The sequence below is a fragment of the Podarcis raffonei genome, chromosome 6, assembly GCF_027172205.1.
Source record: "Podarcis raffonei isolate rPodRaf1 chromosome 6, rPodRaf1.pri, whole genome shotgun sequence".
Taxonomy (NCBI): Eukaryota; Metazoa; Chordata; class Lepidosauria; order Squamata; family Lacertidae; genus Podarcis; species Podarcis raffonei.
This window is the reverse complement of record NC_070607.1, coordinates 68,103,347-68,131,216: the sequence shown is the minus strand read 5'-3', so window position 1 is coordinate 68,131,216 and position 27,870 is coordinate 68,103,347. Positions and strand designations below refer to the sequence as shown.

General features: G+C 43.5%; 1 protein-coding gene across 8 annotated transcripts in view; it reads left to right on the top strand.

Moving 5' to 3' along the window:
• The window catches only part of PPFIA4 (PTPRF interacting protein alpha 4), a 104,660-nt gene that overhangs the window by 15,170 nt on the left and 61,620 nt on the right, over positions 1-27,870 (top strand). For all 8 annotated transcript variants that reach the window (XM_053393755.1, XM_053393754.1, XM_053393753.1 and 5 more), the window contains one exon: positions 19,081-19,956. In XM_053393755.1, the coding sequence (XP_053249730.1) occupies positions 19,720-19,956 (237 nt within the window). In that variant the 5' untranslated portion in view covers positions 19,081-19,719. The remainder of the gene's footprint in view (positions 1-19,080; positions 19,957-27,870) is intronic.

The window sequence follows — 27,870 nt, the reverse complement described above, 5'->3', positions numbered from 1 at the left end:
TTTTTGAATATAAAAGTGCATGCTACAGTACTGGGAGCTGACCTTGTATTTTTATTTGTTACACGAGCACAATCTGTAAGCATGTAGGCAACACTAATATCTTACAGCATCTCTCTTTCCATGAGTTCTAGAAAAGATAAGGATTATAGTTCCTTGTGTGAGCTATTTCCCAACGAGGGGGTGGCTACGGGTTCTTGACATGCAAATCTGCTCCACTTCTCAGTGGGGAGGAGTTGCAGTGGATTGCGTGGCCACCCGCTCCCCACCGGGGGCGGGGGACTTTGTCCCCCGTTGTCCGGGGGATCCCGGCCATGTCAGAGCCCGGCCGGCCAATCCGCTGGCCGGGGGGGCAGGCATGGTCGGGTCCGTTTAAGCTGAGGCGCAAGCCGGAGGGCTTCCTCTTTGGCTCGCTTCCTCAATCACCTGCCCTCCCTGCCTATTTTGCAGGTTTTAGACACTGGCCTTGCTATGGACCTCGGTTGGTCGCCGTTAAGGGGCCTGGTAGGAATTTTTCTACATGGCAAATTGGCACTGGCCATTTGGTTTTCGCCTACCTTGTAGCAATTGTCACAACTTTGTTAGGGTTGCAGTTAGGCATTGTATGACTTTGTGGTGGGGGAGGGGAGGTATGGCCATCACCTGCCCCTCCAAGCTTAAGGGTATTCCGTTAAAGGAATCCGGGGGTGTTGATCTTGTTCGAAGCCCGGGTCAGGGGCTAGGGCCATGACACGACCCAGACGGAAACACCAGGGGGAGCTCGAGTTGGTTTGTATTGACAGGGCTCCCCCTTCCGGTGGTTTACCCTTGCCGGACTTCCTGCTCATGGGGCACGAGTCAGATATACTCGGGTCCATTCAATGCCTAAGCCAATACCGCTCACATTCTGTAATCGATAAAGTTGAGGGGGTGGCTACGCAAGCCCTATTGTCTCTTCCATCTTGCTGTTTTATGATAATGGCATATATACTTCAACCTATGATCATCATCAAGCTTTTGAGTTATCCTTTGGCAAACATTACAATGTCACCGCACAGTGGTACCTCGGGTTACATATGCTTCAGGTTACATACGCTTCAGGTTACTGACTCCGCTAACCCAGAAATATTACCTTGGGTTAAGAACTTTGCTTCAGGATGAGAACAGAAATCGTGCAGCGGCGGCGCAGCGGCAGCAGGAGGCTCCAATAGCTAAAGTGGTGCTTCAGGTTAAGAACAGACCTCCAGAACGAATTAACCCAAGGTACCACTGTACTGCTATTTCTCATTGCCCCAGATCCCAAAGTTGATCAGCATGTAAAGCTCAATTTGCCTCTCTTAGTGCTTTTAGCCTTCCCAGCCTCTTCCAAACAATGGAAGGTATCCATTCAAAATTATGTTGGCTAGGCCAGAGTTCAGCTATGTAAGATTAGTTTTACTTCTTTAAGCATCTCAGTGTAAGCTTTGCTTTTTGGGTGGAAGTCTAAAGATATGGGAATAATGACTATTTTACACAATTAAACTATTTCCAGGGGTGGGCAACAGTTATCTTTATGAGTAGTTTTCACACCTGTGATGAGAACAAATGTCAGAGGATATTCAACCTCTAGATGCTGTTCCTGAGATGACAGAATCTGAAAACAACCTCTTGATTTACAGTTAAGCACATCTGTGTGAGAAATGCTCTCACAAATGGATTTAAAATAACACAGGACTTAAAAGACTTAAGATGAGAAAAACTCTGTAAGATAATGTCATCTAATGAGCCCTGCAGACATAACATAATGGAGCCTTATAAGTCCAGTAATTTACTTCTTCAAATATTAACAGTAAGGAAGTTTTAAACCCAACATTCAGAAAGTTTATTTATGTTCTTTGGAGTGAAATTAGCACTGTCATTTTAGCAAATAACAGAAAGAGCAGAGAAATTATTCTTATGTCAGTTCTGAAGGATTTCTTTTGAGATAAGTCCACCTGTTCATTTGATAACTGTAACTGTACAAAACCAAATTCTTGAATATAATATTATCTATCTTATTTTAACTAGTTTTAAGCTTTCTTTGCTATTTGTCACCACTGCATTGCTTGCTTACTAGGGTTGTTTTCTTCAAATTAATTAGTCTTCTATTTTTTTTTTTATTTCCCAAAAATAAATTTTACAGACGTGGTAACTTTTTATTTTCTTATTCACCAGTCATAATTGTATCTCACAACAACCCTGAATGGTAGGTTGGGTTGAGAAATGGTTACTGGCCCAAGGTTGCCCAGTTAGCTTCATGCCTGAGTGGGGATTTTAACCCTGGTCTCCCAGGTCCTAGTCCAGTACCCTCACCACTATACTACATTGGCTTTCAAAATTAGGAAAAGGTTTGCAGCTGATGGTAGAAGACTAGTTAAGGAGGTATGTGGGGAGGTGCAGAGGGGGTTCAGAAGGAATGGTTTGGGGGTTGCTGCTCCCCCTAGTATCTACCTCTGAGGCAGCTAACTGGTTTACACTACTTATATAGCAACATACGAAGCGGACTTATACTTAGTCACCATTGGTTTGTTTAGCTCAGTATTGGCTATGTTGACTGGTAGAGGCTCTCCAGGATTTCAGGCAGGATTCTCTCCTAGCCCTAACAAGAGATGTAGGGGATTGTATCTGGGACCTTCTGCATGCAAAGCATTTGCTCTATTACTGATCCAAAAGGCTTGACACTGCTTTTTGGTGTTAAGACATTGACAGTTGAAACATTTCTGCATTTTTTGTGGATTGTCTGTATTACACCTTGAGGAAAACAAATTTTGTTTATGTGCGTATTTATAGAAAACTAGTTTAAACTCAAATATGCAGCTGTGACATTTGTGATCTTCTTTAGTGCAGAATGTTTCTCAATCCAGACCACTGCATATGTTGGTTTTCATCTGTTACAGATGATGCACTTATTAAATAGCCAAACCATGTCTAGATCTGCTTCCGCTCGTGTTTGAGAAAAAATGTTCCTTGAAAGAAAGCACTTTTGTTACAGCAGAAATAAATCTTACTGTACCTTTAAAAACAACAGATTTATTGTTACTTCTTAATTGTAGACCAGAGCCCACTTAATCAGAGAAAAAGTGTTACTCTTGGCAGGCAGAGATAAGATAAGGGCTATAGAAAAATGGGACAAAAAAGGCCAGGACACATAAGAGATACATAAGATCCTGTGTCTCTTTTGACTTTTAATATATCTGCTGCACTTACGTAATGTTAAAAATATTAACTCCATTTAGGAATGTAGCAGCTAAATTAGTTTGCGTTGCTAGGAAGCAAACAGCAAAATCTGTTATGTAGGTCTCTGAAGAGAATTAACAATACACAACATAAAAATCAAATAAATAGGTAGTTCTTTTCATAGTCATAGAATTCATTTTCCAGATAGGGAAGAAATCCTTTTGCTGCTACAGTTGTTGCTGTTACTAACCTATCCATGTGCTTGGATTTATTTATTAAATTTAGATCCTGCCCTTCCTCCCATAGGATCCCAGGGTAGTTGCATGATGCTCAGGACACTGGCGGAGGAAGAGGCTTGCGGGAGGAGTGCACCGCCCCCGGCAGCGCGATCCTGGCGGGGTGCCATTGTGGCTGCTCCCCTGCCTGTGCTGGGTGCCACACCCCTACAAACGGTGCGCCACGCCCCTATGATGCGCACCACGCCCCTACAGGTGGTGCGCCATGCCCCCGGGATACGTGCCAGCCCTGCCCCCACCTGCTCTCTGTCCCCTGGTGCCAGAGCATGAAGCTCCGCCACTGGCTTAGGAGTGTAAATTCTGATTTTGAAGTGGACCTTTGATGGCCTAATGCATTAAGAATAAACACTCAAAGCCTCATTTGTCTTTGTTCCACTTTTATGCTTAAAAGCATATTGTGCTTCCAAAAACAGAATTAATTGAACAGAGTACTGTACTTCTGTGCTACTAAGGGAGCCAAACATCTGCTAAACCTTAAGGGCCAGATGTAGGAGAATCGTATGACTCATTCATTCCTCCTTTAGCAGACAAGAATGTGGCAGGTTGTCGGTCTGTGTTAAGGACAACTCAGAAAAACTCAGACTGGAGAGACTTGGGTCCCAAGGAGTTAATGTTCTATAGATTATTCCTGCATTTCCAAACTAGTTTTGGGTTCTGTAGTGGCAGCTCCTGCCCCTATCCATGTAAAACTTTCTCTCCATAGTGGCTTTTTGTCAGATCTTGGAACAAACTCTCTATGCCAGGGAGATCAGTTACCATGACCTCTAGGAAAGTAGGAATATTATAATCTAATAGATAAGAGTGAGGGTTATCTAAGTGTGTATTGAACCTCTTGGGTAGTTAAGTGCTTATAATATGTTATATACAGATAAATGTAGAATGAGCCTTCTGGTGCAGGAATTCTTTGGATGTCAAGGGGTAGGCACATGTCTCCTGCTGGCTGTAATACAAAAATATATATTCATATGGTGCAGTTTCCTCATGTGAATTGTCTAGTACCTACTGTCCTTTCCCTGCTTGAAAGTTACGATATTGGCAAATGAGGGTTGTGTGTTTTGTCCTCCGCCCCCAAAAGTAATAATTGTCTATTGTTGTTTCCCAAACTTAATTATTTATTGATAAAACCAAAATTTCACATGTGTAAATGAAAATAGTCACAGTGCTGAAGGGTCTTCATGACTTACAGGCAGCCAAGTTTAACAGAATAGCAAAAGTAATACCATTGATTTGATACTGTAGTTTAAGTCTTGCTGTCTGTCTTTTGAAAAAATAAAAATATGTTCAGCAGTGATGTGGATTGTAGTACTCATTCCCACAGGGTTTTAGAAGTCAAGACTTTGTGACTCTGTATTGGTTCCAGGAAATTTCATTATGTATGGTGGACTGAGGTGCACATAAATTCCCAAAGCGCATTGTAGCCTCTGGGCAATTTGGTATAAGAGGAGTACCATTCAATCTTTCTTTGTGTTCATAATATTGTGATAACCATAGACATCTTGTTCAGCTGCAGTGTTAATGTCTAAAGGCTTCAGTTTTGCAGTCCTTGAGCAAAATTCTGCATTGATGTCATGCCTCTGCAGTCCTTCTCTTCTAGACATTTGTAGTGCTGCTACCTGGATTATAATAAATTCAAGTTTATGTAACACTGCATGATTAACTTGGTTCATAGATTTGAAATAAGCTCCTGAAATTTATATTTATTTTTTAAAATGCAGAATCACATGAACAGTGGCAAGGGATGAGAAATCATGTTTCATTATACTTCCAATGCCTCTTAGGCTTTTTTACCTTTTATTACAAGTACGTACAGTGGTACCTCCAGTTATGAACTTAATTCGTTCTAGAGGTCCGTTCTTAACCCGAAACCGTTCTTAACCTGAGGTGTTCTTTTGCTAATGGGGACTCCCGCTGCTGCCGCGCTGCCGACATGCGACTTCTGCTTGCATCCCGGGGCAAAATTCGCTACCAGGAGACCTACTTCTGGGTTAGCGGAGCTCGCTATCTGAAGCGTTCTTAAGGAGGACGGTATGTAACCTGAGGTTCTACTGTATGGGGAATGTTTCATCCTCCAGATATTGCAGAACTACAAAAGTCCCCATCCCTGGCCTTTGGCCATGATTGCTGGGGCTGATGGGAGTTGTAGTGCAGCAACATCTGGAGGGCCAAAGGTTCCTCACACTTGTTTCATTAAGATGATTTGGGGTTCTTTGCAAATATGAGGAAACAAAAACATATTGAAACAAAAACTTGTTATCCTATAGAACAAGGACCCAGAATTTAAAGAAATAGATTTATGCTTGTATTGCAGAACCAGTGCTGCTAATGCTGCTGTTCTTCTACAACTGTACACTGGATTGGCCATTTTTTTGACCGGTTGTTGAACGTTTGGAAAGTACTGTAAAAAGTGCTGCATAAGGGACTTTGACACATGTCAATTATTGTGATGCCAGATGATTGACGTGGGGTTTCCCAGCTATCTGTTGAAGGTGGCCTGCAGGGGTAGGGAGGAGATAAGCATCTGGTCTGCCAGGGCAAAAAAGATCCCCACCCCGCCTTTGCACAGTGTCCTAAGACAGCAGGTTCCATCAGGCCCTTCTATTCTTCCCTCTGATGGGTCAGGAAAAGTAATTTGGACTTAGAAACCATTAGAAACCTTGTAGAGGAACAGCTAGGTATAAAGAGACAAATGGGGGATTTGGAAGGAATGCTGCTGCAGACAACCTTAGGGTAAGTTTGATGATGAAAATAATGCTATAAATTGCTATACTGATCTGCTTGTATGGCTGAATGGTCTGTTTCCTGAAATGGAGCTGACAGAAAGTGATATTGACGGAGCTCACCAAACCCTTTACCCTAAGCCCAGGGCAGCAGACAGACCCGGAGATGACATTATAAAATTTCAGAGATGCTGTAAAAGACTTGTTTTATTACATATGCTGTAAAAAAGGACAATGTTTTCTATCTCCCAACTGTCGTTGAGTACTTTTGGTTGACAGAGAATAAAGGGGGGGGGTGGCAGAGAGAAAAGGTGACCCTACCTACTTTGGGCTTAAGCCCCACCCACTGTCTGTATGCAACTCCCAACAGATTATCCCCCAGGGAATGCAGATCTCAACAGAAAGAAGGTTGCCTACTCCTGAGCTAGGGGGAGCCAAGGTTCTGGATTTTGAAATGATTCAAGTAATATATTTGCAATATTTAGGATTCCTGCATTCTTCTTAATCACACAAATGGGATCTGTATGTATGTGCCTGTGCAAACTTTTTCCAGAATGTTCCAGTGCTCTAGATAGGGAGCTGTCACTCCTGCTCAGGAGGACAGTTTCAGCTCTTTGTGCATTTCTTGTGGCTGGTGCCCACTTCCATATGTATCACAACAGGCTGACAGAGGGCAGGGTGTTTGACCCACACAGCTCTGTCTTCCCAACATCTCCCTACCACTACCCATCCTCCAGCATCCGCAGCCTGAAGCGGTAGTCTCACTCTGTCTAATGATAGACCCTGACTGATGGTCCATTCTGCTCACATCCGTAAAGCACTATTGTCCTTGGTTATGTGTGCCAGATCAAACACTGCCTTTGATGGTGTTCTTTATACACTTTTCTCATAGGTACATTCCTTCTTGTGTTTTAGCCCCCTAGGCGCTCTTACATGAGACTGCAAAGACCCAAGAAGAAAATACATTGCTTACCTGAAATTGGCTCCCTTTGCTTGGCCATAAGTCTAGTCCCACAATCCATCGTCATTTCCTGCTTTACGTGTGTCTTGCTCTTAGAAGGTACTCCTCTTTTTGTGGCAATTGTGATGAAAGTCAAGATGCTGAGAGTCAAAATGCTTTTCCTAAGAGGGTGGGTGGGCAGGAGCACCATCTCCTTAGTTAAAGTGCTAGAAGGTTCCGTGGATGGCTCTGCACATGTTCTGATCCTGTATGTGTGGCAGCACTAATGACCTTTAACCCCAGTTAAAGGTAAGCAACTTGTTTTTCTTCCTCCAGGGTCTCTGGTTTTTCAGACCTGAGGTGAGACAGATGTTCAGCCCATTTTCCTATTTCCCAACTTCTTTGGTGGCCAAAATTAAGCTCTATAATTGAGGACATCCCAGTTGAGTAAGCCAGCAGGGAAGCTGTTAACTTGAATATGACTTAATTAGTGTTGGTTTAAGAGACCCCAAGTGGGATTTCTTTTAAATGCATGCCCAGGAGGACTAAAGCTTAGCCAGAGCCAGAGCCAGTCAGAACTCGCTTTGGAGGCAATTTCATAATTGCCTGCCAGTGTATGAGCTTAGCCATGAAATACTAATTGGTTCTCTGACATTGCATCTAAACGGCCTTGCTATTGTGCTGACTACTTTTCTTGTCTGAAATAAGTGGATAGTGAAAGTAACCATTAACAAGCTTTTTAAACTGGTGGGAAAGCAGAAGCTTGTCTGATTAATTCCTGGAGCTTTGAATCTTGAATGATTGGACTGAGCACACACCTTATCTTTTAGTGGAAATAAAAAAGTAAAAACTAGGAAAGCGTGTGAACAGAATCTATGTAATGTTCATCCAGGAGGCTCAACACTAACAAATTGTGCATACGTGTAAATGATGCCAGCTTGGTTCCTTTTATGAGAGTATTTATTCTTAAATTCTATTTTGTGGCAAGAAAAAACACTGCTATGGGCAGGTGACTTTGAAACTGGTTTTGAAAGTGATGGGTAGAGATGAAGATAAATGCATAAGGGACTTTTCACTGGAAGCTACTGGAGGACAACAAAATGCATATAGTATTTCTGGGCATGTACTGAACATGACCTCTGAATGCTAGTTGCTGGGAATCACAAGTGGGTAGAGTGCTGGTGTGCTTTGGGGCCTCCCATAGGCATCTGGTGGCCATGGTGAGAACAGGACGTCATTGCAGAAGCCACAGTTTAGCCAGAGTATCCTCCCTTCCTTTAAAGATTGGACCTCTTTAATTGAAGAGGGACATTTTTGTAAAGCAAAGCTTGTGATTGTGACAGAAGTGCTACCCTTAAGCAGCATTAGAGCTTTGCCCTCCTATAGTATTTTAGCCATGCCACTTTAGCCTTGCCTGGTCAGTGTTCACATCAGGACAGAGGGGTGAGGATGATCAGACAGATGGAATTCCCCTCAGAGAGGTCAGAAATACAGCAATTCTTGACAATTTGCCTGTACACACAAATGCTCAAAGTGTTTATGAGGACAACAGCGCACTTGCAAGCTCCACCCTCAGTGTCCCCATGTGCTTAATCTTCCTTGTGTTCCATGTCTTAAATATCTTGGGACACAGGATACTTGAAGGAGTGTTTCTCTCCCTTTTGGCCTGCAGAATTGTAACAATCCACTGATGAGGCGGTCCTGGTTGTGTGGCTGCCCATGGAAGCATGGTTTGTAGCCACTAGAAAGAAGGCTTTTTCTGTGACAGTGCCTGTACTATGGAACCACCTTCTCCCTGAGTTTAGGTGAGCACCTGCATTAATGATGTTTGGGCACCTTTTAAAAACACATTTCTGCTTGCAGATCTTCAATGGTGCTTGATTTCTGTATATTATAATTTTAATTCTGCCTTAGTTTTTCAACTGCATTTTCTTTCTGTATTTTAAAGTACTGGCATGTATTTAAATACTGTTGAACACACCACCTTCGAACTTGACATGGGAGGTGGTATAGAACTTTAATGGGAGCAAATTGTGCAAATGGATTGATTTTCATGAATTTCCTTAGTTCCTATGCTTTGCTTTGGTTGCAATATTAGGTTTTCGGATTTTTTGTTTATAGTCATAATGTACTAGTGGAGAGAGAAGCAGTATGGACTGGCAAACACTGTTGAAGCATCTAGTGGAAGGAGGTGTCTCTAAGACAGTTGGGGATATCTCAACTTCTTGCACTGCTTGCCTACATTTTAAAGCAGATTATGAGGGGTTGTATAGGGTCTTTCACACACTCCCCCTTTTCCAAACCCTTCCCCAGTTATATGCATATGCTCCCATTTGTAGCCACAGGAAAATGTAGTTGGGGTGGATCTGCTGTTTTGCCAAAGAGTTGTTTTTAAAATCTACAATAGAGTGGGATGCCTGCTACAATGAAAAAATCCTGTATATAGGCATGCAGATTGTCTTCTGGAATGCCCATGTAATCCCTTCCTGAAGGTCTCCATCTCTAAAATTTCAATGTGCCTGCTTATTTTTGCCTCTTGATGCTTTTCCTTCTAGTCTGAGAAGCCTGCTGGCACACTTAGATAGACATTTATGTTAATTGACAGCATAGAGACACATTTGCCTGTCTTTCAATGCAGCTGGGACATGTCCCTTCTTTACTTGTTTTAGTTCTGGGGAAGGCCTGTAAAGACAGATTCTACGTCTTTCTCTTTCTATGACACCTTTACTATACCTGAAGGTTACACGTGAACCATTTCTGGTGCAATTTCATGTCAGTCTTGGTGGCTGATAAAACAGGCTATGTTTGGCCTTTTCAGCCTATCTGAAAATCAGTGTCCTGGTCTGTCTGGCTAAAATATGCCAGCACTTGTTTAAAAAGTCATGTAATTGGCACGGCATGGTTGATGGGTTAAGTTAGAAATAAAAGATGGAATTCACTGCTGTGTTATGACAACTGTTCTGTCTCTGTGTGAGAGTATTGTGGAAGATGATCCCTCTCTCCCCAATGTGCTGTTCTCAGGGTTCTCCTTTGCCCCCCTGCCAATTCTGAGAGGGGTGTAGGAAGAGGAGAGTAAGGTGAGGAAAGTAAGGTAAAACCCCATTGCACAAGCAAAAGTTCTTTTTTTTTTCTTGTGCAGAATTACCACTGACAGCGCATTAGATGAATGCCACCCAATACGTATAGCCTGCCTTAGAACTGGAATTTGAGTGAGATATTATCTGCATGTTTTTATAATGATGCTTTTTGAATTTTGAGCTCTTTGTTTGGTTTCTCTGGTTTGCTTTGGCATTTTGTGAGTTCCATGGAAAATAGGTTCATATTTTGAGACTGAGTAGCTGCTAAATTGTTGCAGTCATTGCAGACCAATGTGTTCTATTGATACAGAAAGAGGCAGCTGGTGGCAAATGCTCTTACTGATGCTGGCTTTTTCATTTTCCAAATAGAATGGGCGGTCGGACCCCTCCTTCTCAAGAACAGTTTTCTTGTCTGTGATCTAGAGGTGAAATCACTCCCCACTGTGACTTGGGTGCTAAGGCAGGGGGCGTGATATGTTAAAGCTTGCAACTCATGAAGAGCAAGGCATAATTATTTGTCTCATCAAAGCTTTAGTGTGTTATAGCATAGACTTCGGCAGTGCTGTTCAGTGCTGGTGACTCTGAATAAATTAGCACTTGTTGTCATGATCTCAGTAATGCAGAGGAAGAATTGTGTGTTGAGAAAGCAGTGACTGCTTTAGCTGCAGAGCTGCTCCATTTCCACAGTGATACTGATAATTACTCACTGATATATTGGCACTTGCATGACACTGGGAGCTCCTTCTGCTTTGATGTCTGAAAGGTGAATGGTAAATAAGTGCTGGCACCACTTCTCATTTCTGAAATAAGGAAGGCTTGCCCCCATTTAAAGCTGTGCATTTGCTTTGTAGTTTCTGAGCTGCTGCTTGTGGATTCCTATCCAGAATCCATGGTAGAATGTTGAGTTTTGATTAGAACATTGATCTTTCCTTTGGCTGGAGTAGCCAGAAAAGCAGCAGCTTGGACTCTGCAGCATCCTATCATTTATCAGAGGTCCTTGGTAGTTTTGACATTATTTAATCAATAATTCTTTGAAACTGTGTAGTCTCCAGCTTGGTAGCTTGCTTGTAAATGATTTTTTATATTTAACCCTCACTCATTACCAAGTGGTACTTCCACTTTTCATTGGTTCACCCCAATACAGAATATTTTCTCAGGCTTGCAAGTCAAAAGAGACAAAATATTTAGCCTGACTGCTGAAGCATTGTTTAGACCAGAGACACACACAATGTAAATATTTATTGTAACCCTATAAGAGCCATATTGCCAGTGGTGGATTTATAGGTATGTGTAGAATTAGACCTCCCTATAGCTGATGGCCACCCAAAGTTACCGGTATTTGTAGACTGTACATTGTTAACTGAGACTGTTAACATTTGAAACATAAACCTATGAACCATGAATTGCCATTGTTGAATTCTGCTATTTCAGTTTATTTCATTGCTTCCACTCTTTATTTGTACTACTTCCTGATTAAAGTGCATTGCAGGGGGTTGGACTAGAGATGACCCTGGGGTACCTTCCAGCTCTACAACTTTATGATTCTAAAGTTTGTGGAGGCTTGTCAATTAGGACAGGGGTTGCCAACCCAGTTCCTTCGTTGGCCTTAATTGGTGCTCCAGAACGGGGCACCAGGCTCTGAGCTTTCTTTTTTCTAAATTTAAGTTTCTAGTCCTTCTAGAAAGAAATAATGAAGTATAATGTGCTGTTTTTGTTAAATGAGCCAGACTGGCAGCTCCTGCCTGTCAGTGTTTTTAGCCAATGAGTGAAGTCAGAGTTGGGACTGGGAAGTGCTTTGTTTACCTGTTGTTGGAATATTGCCAGAGAATGCTGTATCTTAATGACTCTACCTTAAATTAGACAACAGTATATGCTTTGCTGTCTGGTGAAACTGTTTCTGCTATTCCTATTTCTATAGCTTGGGAAGTAAGTGGTGGTTGTTTTTATCACTGGAGAGATTTTTTACTTGAGCTGCAATTCAAATCCCCAATCTTTTGCACTTGTGGTGGAGGATGGGGCAGAGGGCTCATTTCACCCAGCCCAAAACACAGCTGGCATAAGTTTCCCTGCCTTCCACCCTGGCTGGCATGAGCAGCAGAACTGTGGATGTGGTGGCGGCTGCACCACACTGCCATGTCCATCAGCCATCTGGCAGGGGCTAGGATTGATCTTTTTTTAGTCCCTTTTTATCATTTGCAGAAAGCTGATCTTAAAAAACAACATGTGTATCACATTTTACTCTAGTCAGTTGTTTTAAGTGCGTATATAAATAAACATTTATAACACCAGTGGTATATACAGTGCTGTATTTTTGGAATTACTTGGCTATGGAACAACTGTTAAGATTATTCTCTTTGTTTTCTTTAGGAAATTGTATTTCTACAAGATTGCTTGAAGCATATGGCTTTCTGAAAAAGCAACTGAAAGATATAGTTTCCTTTTTCTGATGCTCTCTGTGTGTGTCACTGAATTATGTTTTAATTGAGCATATGAATGTGAGCTTTGCTGAAGTATTCAAAGTGCGCTGGATATAAAATAAGTTTGTTCTGGGTATAAGTTTTCATGTGGATGTTCGAAAGCACGTCAAGTGCAAGTAGATAAATAGGGAAGGTAAACGGCGTTTCCGTGCACTGCTCTGGTTCGCCAGAAGTGGCGTAATCATGCTGGCCACATGACCCGGAAGCTGTCTGCGGACAAACACCGGCTCCCTCGGCCTATAGAGTGAGATGAGCGCTCAACCCCATAGTCTACGACTGGACCTAACGGTCAGGGGTACCTTTACCTAAGGTGCTACTAGACAATTTTTTAATTTATTTTTACTGCATCAGACCAACACAGCTACCTACCTGAATCTGGATGTAAAATAGTTTGAGCTCTTCTTTGCTTCCTCCTTTGGCGCAGTACAACTGAGCCCCTCAGCTCTTTCCATTGCTGCTTATGTCATCCTGAGCTGTTACTCATACTTTCAGGAAAAGTGACAGCTCAACTGAGAAGAACCCTCCAGTGTAGAATTATCTTCACATGTGAGCACACATTTTCCCATGGGGCCTAGGTAAAAATTGGATCCAGTAACCTGTTTCCTTGTGACTCCTCTATATCAGAGAGATGGGACATAATATGCTAGCTGATTACTTGTTGATTTACACATTTAAAAAACTCAGCTGGCCTTTCTCTCATATAGAAAATTATGGTACAGGATTATTGACCAGAGAAGGATCTTCTTCCACTAACTGTCATTTCATTATCTTATACAGAAGAAATTATTTCTAGAGTCTGTCCTATTTTGCAGGTTAGGGTGGAGAGAATATTCACACTGAAGGTTCTGAAGGTGCTAGCACTTTACACAGTATCTCCCTCCCTGTGGAACGCCCTCTAATTGGATGTCAAGGAGATAAAGAACTATCTGACTTTTAGAAGACATCTGAAGGCAGCCCTGTATAGGGAAGTTTTTAATGTTTGACACTTTATGTTTTTATATGTATTGGAAGCCACCTAGAGTATCTGAAGAAGTGTGCATGCACACGAAAGCTCATACCAATAACTAACTTAGTTGGTCTCTAAGGTGCAACTGGAAGGAATTATTTTATTTTATTTTATTTATTTTATTTTGTTTTGACTACGGCAGACCAACATGGCTACCTACCTGTAACCAGCCAGATGGGCAGGGTATAAATAAAGTATTTCTTTTATTTCTTTATCATTATTATTTGCACAAACCCACTAAAATCAATGGTATAATAAAGATCTTACTGAAAACCAGACAATTGTGTGAATGGCTTTAAAAAAGTAAATGGTATGTTTTGGAATTCACCATTATTATTTTTCTAGGCATTTCTGATTTCTGCTGTGGGGAGTGTGGAAAGTCTAAAGGGATCAAAAGTTGGACCAATTATGCGGATCTATAATTTTAGTCTATGGGTGAGGGCAGTAGAGATGCAGAATGTTAGGAGGTCTGGTGAAAACAAGTAAACAAAAAGGGGAAAAAGAGAAGAAAATTGCCTGCTTTACTTCCTAACCAGGTATTCTGGAGTTAAAGTGAGGTCTGCTCTGTCCTAAACATCCAAGAATGCAAGCTAGCTCTAGTTTCTATTCCAGGACAAGATGAGAAGTCTTGAGGTTTGCATTCTTGGTCTGCTGCTGTCATAATTATTTATTCTGAATGTGTGATGCAAAGAGAACAAAATAAAATCAGTTTCTATATTTCAGCCTCTTTGTGGTTACAAATTGTACAGCTCATAACTGAAATGCATTTCATGTAATTGGAGAAATGGCTTGAATCTGAACCATTGTATCCAAGGAAGAGTTAAAACTGAAAATATTCTTGACCAATACTTACAACCCCATTCTTTTTTGTCACAAATAATGTGCACTGTCTTAATAAGTGAAACACCCCATCTTCATTGTGTCAAATTTCAAACATTTGAATTGTTAAGGTGATTGAAAGGCAAGGTAACAAATAATACTGTATTTACAGCATCCTTCTTGGTGGAATGGCATATACATGGAGGTTACAATAATATTGGGGGTAGTACCCTGACTTGGGAACACCCTCTCCCAAGAGGTATGCCTGGCAGCAGTTTTACTGGCATTTTGGTGCCTGGATAAAACTCACCTGTTCATCTGGGTATTCATTAGTGGACTGGTGATGACTGCATACTATTTTTGGGTTTTTTTTTTGCTTATTGTAGGCCATTTATGTGTGGCTTTCTGCGAATGGGGAAAGTTAACAAAGTTGCCATTGCGTCCATGTTGGCTACCCCAGCTTTAGTAGTTAAGGCATGGCTCACTCATTCAAGAATGAAACATGGTCAAGGTTTAAGAGGCAGGCAGCATGGTTCATGAAAATGTTCCTGTTATAACTTATGATCAGGAAAGCATACTCTGTGAAATTAAGGGTTGTATCCTTCACAATAACAGTGTTTGTAGAATAACTTCTGCTCACCTGCTGGAATTTCCCCTCAATCTCGCCACCCCCACTCCCACCCCCCACAAAAACCTCCCAAACCTACTCTGGTGGTACTGGAACAGATTCAGGTCCCCTCTACCCAGTGTTTGCCAGGCAGTGGAAACTTTTATGCCAGAAGATTTTTTTGTCTTGCCAGGTGCTAGTTTATTTGCTGAGCCTGTCACTGGTTTCCTTTATACTCTTATGTGTATTGTGTGTGTTTGTTAGATTATTGTTTTAAGGATAGTAAATCATCCTGAGTAAAGATTTTGCATTATAATAGTGAGATACAAATCTCTCTAAGATACAAATATTGCTTCCTTTCCTCGTCAATACTTTCTCTCCATCAGCAGAAAAGTATGTCATTGAAGCATACTGACTTCAGTCTCTGGAAGAAATGACACAAAAATGCTGTTTCAGTGATGGTGCTATCTCCAACATTCTGCTATGTCAAATATGAAGACCACAAGAACCTGAGCTGATCAGGGTCTTCATGCAGCTCTAGCATTCAGTAGCATCCTCTTCAGTAAAGCTTGGCATTTGAATCTATATTTACATACTAATAAATTGCAGACTGCTTTTTTCTTTCTGAGAATGTATATTGTCTTCTGCTGGTGGCATCCAGTACCCTCTTTCCGGGTAAAGTGGTGCTGAAAAACCTCTTCCCAGAAATGCTTGACATTTATCTTCTTGTAACAGAAGCAGAACTGTTTCAGCTTGAATGACTCTAACAATGTGATAAATTTCCCCCCTGAGTGTATTTTTCATCAAATTTATGGCTAGATTCTCCTTGCAACTCCTTCCTTTTTGTGTGGATAATAATTCCTTAAAAGATAACTGATTTCTTAGCTTGTTACTGATTTTAGTTTGATGCTAAAATAATTCATTGCACTTGTGTAACAGTGCCTGAAGTTGCTAGTGCAGGAATTACCGTATTTTTCGCTCTATAGGACGCACTTTTTCCCCTCCAAAAATGAAGGGGAAATGTGTGTGCGTCCTATGGAGCGAATGCAGGCTCCCTGGCTTCAGCGATAGCAAGGCAAAGCCTCCGAAGCCTGCGCTCCGGAGGCTTTGCGTTGCTTCCGCTGAAGCCAGGAGAGTCTGCTCTTTGAGGCTGGCGGTGGGGAAAGCAGCGCTTCCCCCATCGCCAGCCCCAGAGGATGGGGGCCAGCAGGAAGGCGCGCAACGCCTTCCCGCTACTCTCCAACCCGGGTTGGAGGCTGGCGGTGGGGAAAGCAGCGCTTCCCCCATCGCCAGCCCCAGAGATTGGGGGGCAGCGGGAAGGCAGCGATGCCTTCCCGCTACTCTCCAACCCGGGTTGGAGGCTGGCGGTGGGGAAAGCAGCGCTTCCCCCATCGCCAGCCCCAGAGATTGGGGGGCAGCGGGAAGGCAGCGATGCCTTCCCGCTACTCTCCAACCCGGGTTGGAGGCTGGCGGTGGGGAAAGCAGCGCTTCCCCCATCGCCAGCCCCAGAGATTGGGGGGCAGCGGGAAGGCAGCGATGCCTTCCCGCTACTCTCCAACCCGGGTTGGAGGCTGGCGGTGGGGAAAGCAGCGCTTCCCCCATCGCCAGCCCCAGAGATTGGGGGGCAGCGGGAAGGCAGCGATGCCTTCCCGCTACTCTCCAACCCGGGTTGGAGGCTGGCGGTGGGGAAAGCAGGGCTTCCCCCATCGCCAGCCCCAGAGGATGGGGGGCAGCAGGAAGGCGCGCAACGCCTTCCCGCTACTCTCCAACCCGGGTTGGAGGCTGGCGGTGGGGAAAGCAGGGCTTCCCCCATCGCCAGCCCCAGAGGATGGGGGGCAGCAGGAAGGCGCGCAACGCCTTCCCGCTACTCTCCAACCCGGGTTGGAGGCTGGCGGTGGGGAAAGCAGGGCTTCCCCCATCGCCAGCCCCAGAGGATGGGGGGCAGCAGGAAGGCGTGCGACGCCTTCCCGCTACTCTCCAACCCTCCTGTGGGCTTTTGGGGGAGATGGGGGAATTCCCCCACCTCCCGCAAAAGCAGGCAAAAGCCAGGCGCTCTTTAAAGGGGCTCCGTGGCTTCTGCTGGCTTTTCTAGGAGGTGGGGGAATTCCCCCACCTCCTAGAAAAGCCCGCAGGAGCCGCGCACCCTTTAAAGAGCGAGCGGCTCTTGGGGGCTTTTCCCCAAGGAGGGAGAAGGGACTGACTGGCCGAGTCAGTCCCTTCTCCCTCCTGCGGGCTTTTGCGGGAGATGGGGGAATTCCCCCACCTCCCGCAAAAGCAGGCAAAAGCCGTGCGCTCTTTAAAGGGGCTGCACGGCTTTGCTGGCTTTTCTAGGAATTCCCCCACCTCCTAGAAAAGCCCGCAGGAGCCGCACAGCCTTTAAAGAGCGAGCGGTTCTTGGGGGCTTTTCCCCAAGGAGGGAGAAGGGACTGACGGGCCGTTTCAGTCCCTTCTCCCTCCTGGTCGAAAAGCCCGCAGGAGTCACGCGGGGCTCCTGTGGGCTTTTGCGGGAGGTGAGGGAATTCTGCCACCTCCCGCAAAAGCAGGGAGAAGGTCTTGGAGTAGCGCACAGGCTGCGTGCAGCCTGTCCACTGCTCCCAGAGCTGGGGGGGGGAATCATATTTTTTCCTTGATTTCCCCCCCTGAAAACTACGTGCGTCCTATGGTCCGGTGCGTCCAATCGTGCGAAAAATACGGTACTAAATCATAGAATTGGAGAGGACAAAAGTCTGCTTAGTCCACAGGCATGTGTGTGTCTACATATGTGGGTATATGAGCACCTACACACAGCAGAAGCACCACATACCTGAGTCTGTGATTGGGGCATATGGTTGAGTTGTGTTATCTGCACTGGTTACTGATGTGTTTCTGTACTGGTTATTCTCTTTAAAGCCCCATACAGTTTAGGAAGAAGATATCTAAAAGTCTCCTAACATGAATCTGCCCACTCTCTTATAATCTGGAGGGTCCCTATTGCTAATAGTTATGACTCATCTAGCAGGAATGTGAAATAATTCTTTCTCAGTTCCTTCCTTTGTAGAGCTGGCTGATAGAGTTTCTATTAAGCCATAAATATGGCATAGAAATGCTTTAAACAAATTATTATACCTTTATTCCTTCATTTCCCCAGAATGGCAGGGTAAAAATCGTTGTTGTTGTTACTACTACTACTACTACTATTATTATTATCTCTGTCCTCCCTGTTTTTGCATATTTCTGGTTCTTTCTCCTTTTAAAAAAAGCTTTAAATTTTCTTTTGTTTAAATCAGTTTCATGTCCATTCATTAGCTAGTACTTGTACCTGCGGTATATTATATATCAAAGCATGATCATCTGCATCTCATTGATTCTTACAAGAACATTTTAATTGATATAGTGTATCTTGACTTTATTATTTTTACCCCTCCACTTTTTTTTCTTTTCTGTTTATTTGAATTAAGCTTTGTGGCAGGTCCTTGTATTTTTATTCAGCTTGTATCATACCTACTTACTATAAGTGCTCAATAAATAATAAACATTACTGCTTTTTTATTGTACCTGTTATCTGGTCATGCAGAAAGGCCAATAACTAAGATAGCAAATAGAAATAATGTATACAATATTCTTCTTTGGAAATGTGGTGGAATGATGCAAGTGAACGTGATACTTAACTCCAAGACACAACCTTATAAAAATGGGCTGAGAAATGGAACCTCAAACAAGATAAAAACAATCAAAATGAGGGGAAGTGGTTCATGGCATCTAGAATCTATACATAGAAATATCATGTCTAAATTAAGGGTGGTAACAAGAAACAGATGGTAAACAAGTTAATTGAAACCTGTGGTGCAGAGCTTGCTGTAAAAACACCCTCTTTTGGATTATCTCATGGAAATAAAAAAGGCAATATACTAATCTAAGTTCTTGAGAGGAAAAAAATTGCAAAGCAATAGGTGGACACTTTTCTAATGCATAAAATGTTCTTTTTCCACAGATTCTAGATCAAGAGCGAAGTACAACAGGTATTTGGCAAAGCCGTAACCTTGCTTGGAGAGTGATCAGTCTGCTCTGATGCCACTCAAGACTTCACAAGCCATTGGCTGATCTGTCCAAGCTGACTTCCTGCTAACGATATCAAGGAAAATGAAATATTTAATGGACTTCCTAATACCTCTGAATCTTTCAAGGCAGCAAATGTGTGTGTATATGTGTGTTGAAAGGGGACATCCTATTTTCTGAATGACAGAGAGCTCTGCCATGGCTGGTGACCATCACTGGAGGGGTCTCAGGAATATATGCCAGAGTTATCTGGAACAACCCTCACAGGATTACCCTTCAGTCCTGGGGTCTTGCTGGTCTTAATTACTTTATGTATTTGATGTTAAAAATGCTCTGATGACCTTTTCAGACGTTGATAGATGTAATGTAAACTTCAGCTGTTTGCAAAGAGAAATGGAGGGTTTACGGACCTTACCATGCAGCCTGCATTTGACAGTTGCCACAACCTGCAGTTGGCTACAGTAACCATGTGACCTTAGCTTACTGTTTATAGAGCCTTAAGAGGCATCCTGAGGAGGAATTTCCTGCCAGTCTCTGATCTTACTGTAACGCGGGGCATTTGCCAAGTATTGCCATGATGTGTGAGGTAATGCCTACCATCAGCGAGAGTGACCCCTTGGGGTCACAGCCGGGCTCTGATTCTGATGCCAACTTTGAACAGCTGATGGTGAATATGCTTGATGAGAGAGACAAGCTGCTAGAGACTCTTCGGGAAACACGTGAGACTCTGTCTGTGACTCAGGGCCGGCTACAGGAGACCGTGCATGAGAGAGACCAGCTGCAGAGGCAACTGAACTCTGCTTTACCTCAGGTAAGATAAATACACAGATTTTGTGGAAACTAAAAGATGGCAACAGCAGGAAAAGTCATGGGCATGCCAAGACAGAGGGCATGGCTTTCTTAGTCTAATTTGAGAGGATATGGCTAAAGTTGGACATGAATATAATGCATAATGCATTGGTTTCTCATCACTGTAGGCACTTGCCAGGGATGGAGTTTTGAAACCTTTTCTAATTTCCTTCTAAATTAACTGCATAGCTGCTTATAGCGGGTACTATATAATACGGCATTTTCTGCTTTAGCAAGGTGTTGGACTAGGTGATCTTTGAGGCCCCTTCCAGCTCTAATTGCAGCAATCACTTTCTCAGTGTTAATACTTTCTTGCTCCCAATATTTCAATAGCATTGACAACAGTGTCTTTCTGGACTGACTGGTACAACTCTGCAGTGGTTTTGCTCTGACTAGGAGATAGTGCTAGAAGACCACCAGTTGGCTCCACTGAAATTCATCTTGTTGGATGTAATAAGAGTCCAATTTGCCTTCTAAGAAATTTAACATCCATATGAAACTTGTGGGTAAGAACATGGGAACCAGAGGTGACATATCAGTGATGCCTAACTCTTTTTATCCTTGTCCTCGGATCCAGGTGTGTCTGGATTCTCTGAGCTGATGCTTGAAGTTGGTGGTGGGCTAGATGAGGTAGAAAATGCTTAAGTGTAATTAAGATATGATGGGAGCTGATAATGGATGAGCCAGTCGGCCTAGGAGCAGGTGGGTTGCCTCTTCTGGAGGGGGTTGCAGTTCCCTGTGAATGAGTAGGTTTACAATTTGGAAGTGCTCAATACAGCTACTTTTCCAGCTGATCGTTTGCTGGAGAAAAACTAGACATTGTTATACATGCTGTAGTAACTTTATATATACAGTCATAACTTCATATGTCTATCTATCATGATTGCAGGCAGTTCCAAGCAGGATTTGTGGGGCTCAGGAATTATAGGCCTAGGTCACAAATGGCCATAACTGCACCCATGTCTGATTACGATGGAGCTTAATCTCTCCACATGTCCAGGAAGGCTGTTCTGAAAGCTTGTGTAAGGAACATAAAATCTGGTTCTTGGGGAATTGGCCAGCTGCCACATGTAAAATACTACATTTAGCAACTGAATGTTGGTCTTTTTTGTAGCTATTTATTTAAAACTAGAGACTGCCTCAGTGCCCCAGGCTAAATTCCAAGGAAAAGAACTGTTCAGTCATAATTGTTTGCAGTTTTATTTCCAGAGTTGTTCTAATTAATTTCTAACACCTTAACTAGTAGTGTGCCAATAACAGATTTCCTCTGATCTTCATAGTCCTTTTAATTCTGGTTCTCATTTCTTCCTAAGTCAGCTTGTATAGCTCAGTTGTTTAGAGCGTTATGCTGATAATGCCAAGGTTGCAGGTTCAGTCCCTGTTTGGGACAGCTGCATAGTCCTCCATTGCAGGGGGTTCGACTAAATGATCCAACTCTACAATTCTGTGATTCCCTCCTGACTCAGCCTTCATGGAATTTGATGCAGCAGTGTGCTACCTGTTGGATGGGGCATGATGTGTATGTACATGTAGTGAAGGTTACTCTGTAACTAATTAAATGAAGTACAGGTAACTTGCATCTTATGCTTATTATACTGTACTTGAGTACAGCTTTATGCTGAACACCATTAAATAATTAAATACATTTTGTGCATGGGGGTGGGAGGAGGCAGAGTGAGGAAAAAATGGCCAGCAATCCGTCAGTCTTTGGGAGAGTGGTTGAGAGAGTAATTGGAGTGTGGAGAGTGGAGGAGATAGCAGAGAGTTTGGGAGGTGGTTGAAGAGAGATTGGAGGAGGCCAGAGAGACTTGTGGAGGAGTTTGGAAAGACATTGGGGGAGGTTGGAGTGTGGAGGAGGTACTTGGAGAGAGTTGCAGACTGCAGAACAGCCCCCAAACACAAGGTATCATTGTCATCAGCTACTGAGCTCCCGTTGCTCGGTCCCTGCTCCTGCCAACCTAGCAGTTTGAAAGCACGTCAAAGTGCAAGTAGATAAATAGGTACCGCTCCGGCAGGAAGGTAAATGGCGTTTCTGTGCGCTGCTCTGGTTCGCCAGAAGCAGCTTAGTCATGCTGGCCACATGACCCGGAAGCTGTACGCCAGCTCCCTTGGCCAATAAAGTGAGATGAGCGCCGCAACCCCAGAGTTGGTCACGACTGGACCTAATGGTCAGGGGTCCCTTTACCTTTATCTTTACTGAGAAACCAAAGAAGCAGAGGGTGGCTCCCATGCTGGAAGAGAAAGTGGTTGTGCTGGACTGTTTGAAGGATGCCATGCCTGTGTGTGCTGCGGCATGCAAATATGGACAGAACAAGTCCAGCCCCTGTGCCATCAAGGTGCGTGAGAAGGAGATTTGTGGCAGCAAGCACATCACTAACTGCAAAGGTGACCAGCCAGGTGTGGGACAAGGCCTTGGTGAAGACAGAGAAGGCACTGAACTTGTGGCTGGAAGACATGAACCGTAAATGTGTTCCTGTGGAGGGCAGCATCTTATTCCAAAAGGTTCTCAGCCTCTATGACCGCTTCAAACCTTCCACCACAGTTGTGGAAAGCCAGCCCAGTTTGGCATAACAGCTTTAAGGCCCACTTCAACCTCATGAATGTCCAAATGACTGGGGAAACTGCAGCTGCAGACAAGAGGCTGCAAAAACATACCATGTGCAACTAAAGATGCTGATGTATGACAAGGTATATCTTCAATGCAAGTCTTCAGTGCAGACAAGATGGGGCTGTTCTGGAAGAAAATGCCTGAGGTGACTTAGATTGCCAAAGCTGAAAAACAAGTCCCTGGCTTGCAAAAGATCCAGTGACTGTGCTGCTCTCTGGCAAAGTGGCTGGACACCTAATAAAGCCATGCTTGCTGTACAGGTCTCCTTCCTGTGGTTTGGCAATCCAACAAAAAGGCCTGGATGCCTTTCCCATCATTTCTGGACTGGAAGGAACTGAGAGAGTCTCACCTGGAGTTTAAAGTGATGCTGCTTGTGGATACTGCTTCTGGGTAGCCCAAGGCACTCTGCTTTGCACATAGTTCCCAATACGACTTCCCTCATTGAGCCTCTGGATCATGGTGTGATTCACTGCTTCAAGGTTGCTTACATGAAGCTCACCTTCTCTTGGATGATCAATGTGATGGATGTTGGAAGTCCTTCAATATTGCCCATTGCATCACCTACATCAAACAGACAGTGAATGCAATCAGGGCTGAAACAGTGAATGCATGCTGACAGAACATGTATTTGCATGATTTTGCAGGATTTCCAAGCATTGCCACTGAGCTTGAGGACATTGTGCCAGGCAAGTGGGTGGTGATAGCTTTGTTGACCATATTTAGGGGGAAAGCTAATTGGAGGCCAACAGGTATTGACTGTTGAAGAGCTTGAGGAACTGGTCAGATCAAGTTCAGAATGTGAGGATGGTGAGTGTGAGACAGCAAGCTGGAACCTGCATAACTTTAATAAACTCATATCTGAAGAAGTATGCATGCACACGAAAGCTCATACCAAGAACAGTCTTAGTTGGTCTCTAAGTGCTACTAGACAATTTTCTTATTATTTTTTATATATATTTCTACTGTGTCAGACCAATACGGCTACCCATCTGAATTTTATAAACTCTTTCAAGTAAAAAAGCACGCAAATGATCTGATTCCAGAGTTTCATGCCTCCATGGAATGCAGCCTCAAGATCATCCGTGGCATTACAGACACTGTGAGACCATAAAAGGAAATGCTTGACAAACCCAAGAAACAACAGTGGCAGTTGCCAATCACAATGTTCTTGATGAAGAAACCACCAGTAGCAACATTAGATGAGCCCACGCAACCCACCTGTGGTTCCAAACCACAGCCAAGCACTTTTTCTCGTCCGCACATAATCCCCCAAAGCATCAATTAGCAAAGAAGAGGAGGAGGGAGACTAAGAGCTGCATTTGTTCCTCATTGGTAAGTGAAGCAATGTTTTTTGAGGTTTCAAGAGGTTGCTCTGGTTTTACACAATTTTGCTTATACACTAAATGACCAGGAGCATAACCCTTGTGCAAGATGCGAGTTACCTGTATTACTACCTTTTACGTGAGGGAGAGCCAAATGTGAAGTTCTGAGCTAGCACATAGCACTGTAGGATATGAAGAACTTACCATCTTTTTGCAGTATGTTTATAAACAGATTGTGCAAATTCATAATTAGCATTTTTTCTACAGGTACTCTAACATTAATACTGTGATGCTATAGAGTGTTTATTCTCATGAAAATCCATCCCTGATAACTGAGGGGAAGCTGAACAGGTTTGGTACAGTGTTGTGGCGTGGTAGTACCAGCAGGTGGTGCTGAAATCTAGGGAAGACCCATAGCTGGTGCCCAGGGTAATGTTTTATTTATGCTAGCTTCCACCCCCCCACCCCCCCCCAATTCAGGTGGAATCGGAGGTGTTCATTTACAATGCTGCAGGAACTGCTTAATCATGCCTTTGCCTGTTTATTTTCTCCCAAACTGTTCCATTCTGTTACGCGTTTTAATAAGTTAGGTACACGCATAATAACATACATTACTATGTGTGTTCTTCGTTTATAAGAGAACTTGGATGCCTCCAGTCACAATTCCAAGTATGAGCATTGTATCTTATCAACATCATTTGTTGCTTCTTTCGTGCATTCTTTTCAAACCCAAACATTTATTCCTTGATCACACCATTTACAGTTGATTCATATTATATCAAGGGCATTAAATACAGATTTACACTTGGAAGACAGTTTATATAGGGAAAAGATACAGTGTTTATACTTGGAAGCTTGACAGAAGGCATTCAAGTTCTCTTGCAAAGGAACAACATACATACATATGACAATATTTGTCATAGGGAAAAATATGTGTAATACAGTTCCAGGGTGTGGTTAATGCCTCTGTCTTAAAGATGGCCTCCCTGGATCAAGAGGTCTTAGAGAATTACTGTCCCCTCTCTAGTATTCCTTTCCTGAGCAAGGTGATTGAGATGGTGGTGGCAAGCCAGCTGCAGGTACACCTAAAGGAAGCAGATTATTTAAACCAGGGGTTGGCAGCCTAAGGCCCATGGGCCACAAGCGGCCCACGGGGTTTGTTTTACCAGTTCACGAGCTGCCCCCGAACCAAGCCGCTCGCTCAATGAGTCCCTGCGCATTGCACTAAACCGGCACAGTACAGTGCCACAAATCGCGTTGGCGCAGACGCTGGAAAAGACGTCTGCGCAGATGCTGGAAATTGCGGTTGCGGTCGCTCATGTGCACCCACGATCTGGACCATGGAGGGATGAGCCCAGAGAAAATAGTTTGCTCAATCCAGCTTCACACGGTACTTAAAAGGTAAGAGAAGACAGACCTTAATACCTTGTTTTATCATAAATCTTGCAGACTTCTAGGCTGCAGAAATACTCCAATAATGGGTAACTATTGTGCTATTACATCATCTAGCACAGTAATTTTCGATGTTTACTGTAACAGCCTAGGAAAAGGCATACCTTACCCAACCAAAGATGCTGTGGGTGGAACACATTTTTTATGCTGACCCACTCAGTTTATACTCGATTGAGGGTCCCTGTCGGCAGCTGTCGGTGGCTGTCAGTGGAGGAGGAACAAGCAGCCTGAAAGCAGCCCTTTTGGGCTGCTCCTTCCTCCTCCTCCTCCACCTTTGCCGCTGTCGGCAGTGGAGGAGGGCTGTATACTGTCAAACAGGTGGAGGTTGTGAAATTCACCTCAGAGAGGCAGATCTTGCACAGAGCAGGTCTCTGGGGCCATGGCCTTTTCATTGCCTACTCCATTAGCTGGTAGTTGAAATCCGGGCACCATAATGGGTGTCTCCCATATATTTATTATTTAAACTTCAGTGCTTAGAAGACTTCAAAGGGGATATATTTGGTCTACTTCCCACGTTACTCCTCCTGGAGCTGAATCTAGAAGTCATTCATACAAAATCAGACAGTGGATTTTTTTTTTGGCAAGTATTTGAGTCATACAATGGTGTACTAAGCTGCTCCTGAATTCTGGGCACACCACTATCTGTCTCTCAATGAGATGTGAGTAAGTATTCTACCCTTCCACGCACATTATAATTTTACTCAAAGGATGCATAAAATCCAAGCCAAAGTTTGACATTGGCTTGAATCAAAAGTAATCCATATACCTAGGTTTATTTATGTTTGTTTATTTCACCACTAGATTGCAATAAAACCTCCAAGTGGTTTACAGTAAGAATTATCAGTAAAGAAAATAGTTAAAAACAACTATTTAAAACATTAAAAAAAATTAAATTCAATTACGGTATATGCTTAAAAGCCAGGTTAAAGTGCATGTCAACATTTCACGTATTGGATAGGTTCGCCTAAATGAAAATGTTTTTAGCAGGCACCAAAAAGAGTGCAGTGAAGGTTCCTTGCCACTAGGAACAGCTGCAGTTTTAAAGCATTACAAAGATTTTGCACGAAGTCCAACATTAACTGACATGGACTTTTATTGTCTAAGGCAAGTGCAGACAATGTGATACCCTCCTGAAGCTGTTCAACTACAATTCCCATCAGTCCCAGTCAGCATGGCCAGTGGTGAGGGTTGATGAGTGTTGCAGTCTATCAACATCTGAAGAGCATTGTGTTTGGCTACCTGTGGTCTTAGCAATCTTACTGAAGAAAATTGGTAGGCACGACACTGTAGCACTTGGCAGCTTCCAGGCAGGAGGATAATAAGCCAATCCTAAATGTAGTTGTCACTGTCTCCTTGTTTCATGCAGATCATAGAATCATAGAATCACGCTCTCTCCCTGGGCCACGTCGTTCAACTGGGAGGACAGATGAGATGACAATTTGTGCATTTAATTGCTTCAATTTCCTGCCCAGAGCCTCGTAGTCTCTTTTGATCTTCTGGAGGCTATTGCTTGCAGTGTCATTGGTTCCCACATGAACCAAGAGGAAGGGGTATTTGTCAGTGGGTTTTATGATTCCTTGCAGTCGTTCAGTTACGTCTTGGATCTTAGCCCCGGGGAGACAGCACACTTCCCGAGACATCTTGTCAGGCCCACAGATCACTGCTTCTGTTCCCCTCAGCAGGGAATCCCCTATCACCACTACACGCCTCCTCTTAGGTTTGGTCGGGGTTCTTCCGTGAATACACATTCCGATGATTGAATGTGTATGTGTGTGGAGTAGGGATGGTTGAGTTTACCCTCAATAAAATGCAGACAAGATTATTTGAAAACAGTGTGCGTGGCTGTTACTAATATTGTGTGTCCAAGGCTCTGAGTCTCATGTGCATATCTCTCAGAACAGAAGACAGCCCAGGGTTGGGATTAACCTTGGCAGCCATGTTCTGAGGTGATTATTTAGCAGGTCAACCATGAACCCCAAACTGAGATGCTAGGCCCTGCAGCATGCTGCAGAGCCTAGCCAAGGGTATGACAGCTCACTTTCTGGCTTGTAGTGAGAAGGGGGAGGACCTGTATTTTTAGAAGGGGGAAAGAAACTCAAATATTTCTTGCATTATAGTACTACCAACCCCAGGGTACTTCACATTCAGCTGAGCAGCGACAGCAGTCTGCAAGAGCTTGGCAAGGGAGGGAGAGCTAAGCACTCAGCCAGATAGGCTGCTTACAAGCCCAGTATGAGCACCTTCTGGCCTTGACACATTTTGGTCTTTCTGCTTCCTCACTGAGCTGAGTGACCTCCTGCCCTTGGCAAATTCCCAGTTGGGTCAGCCAGATCCAATAAATTCCAAGCTGGTCAAAAGGTACCGTGGCCCTAAATGGGCTCTGCCGTAGCTGATTTTCAGGCACACGCCCCTTTGTGGCCTCACATGCTCAATGCCCACGTCTTGGATTGAGAGCCACAGCTCTGGTGTCTGCACTCATCCATGTTGAGCAGCT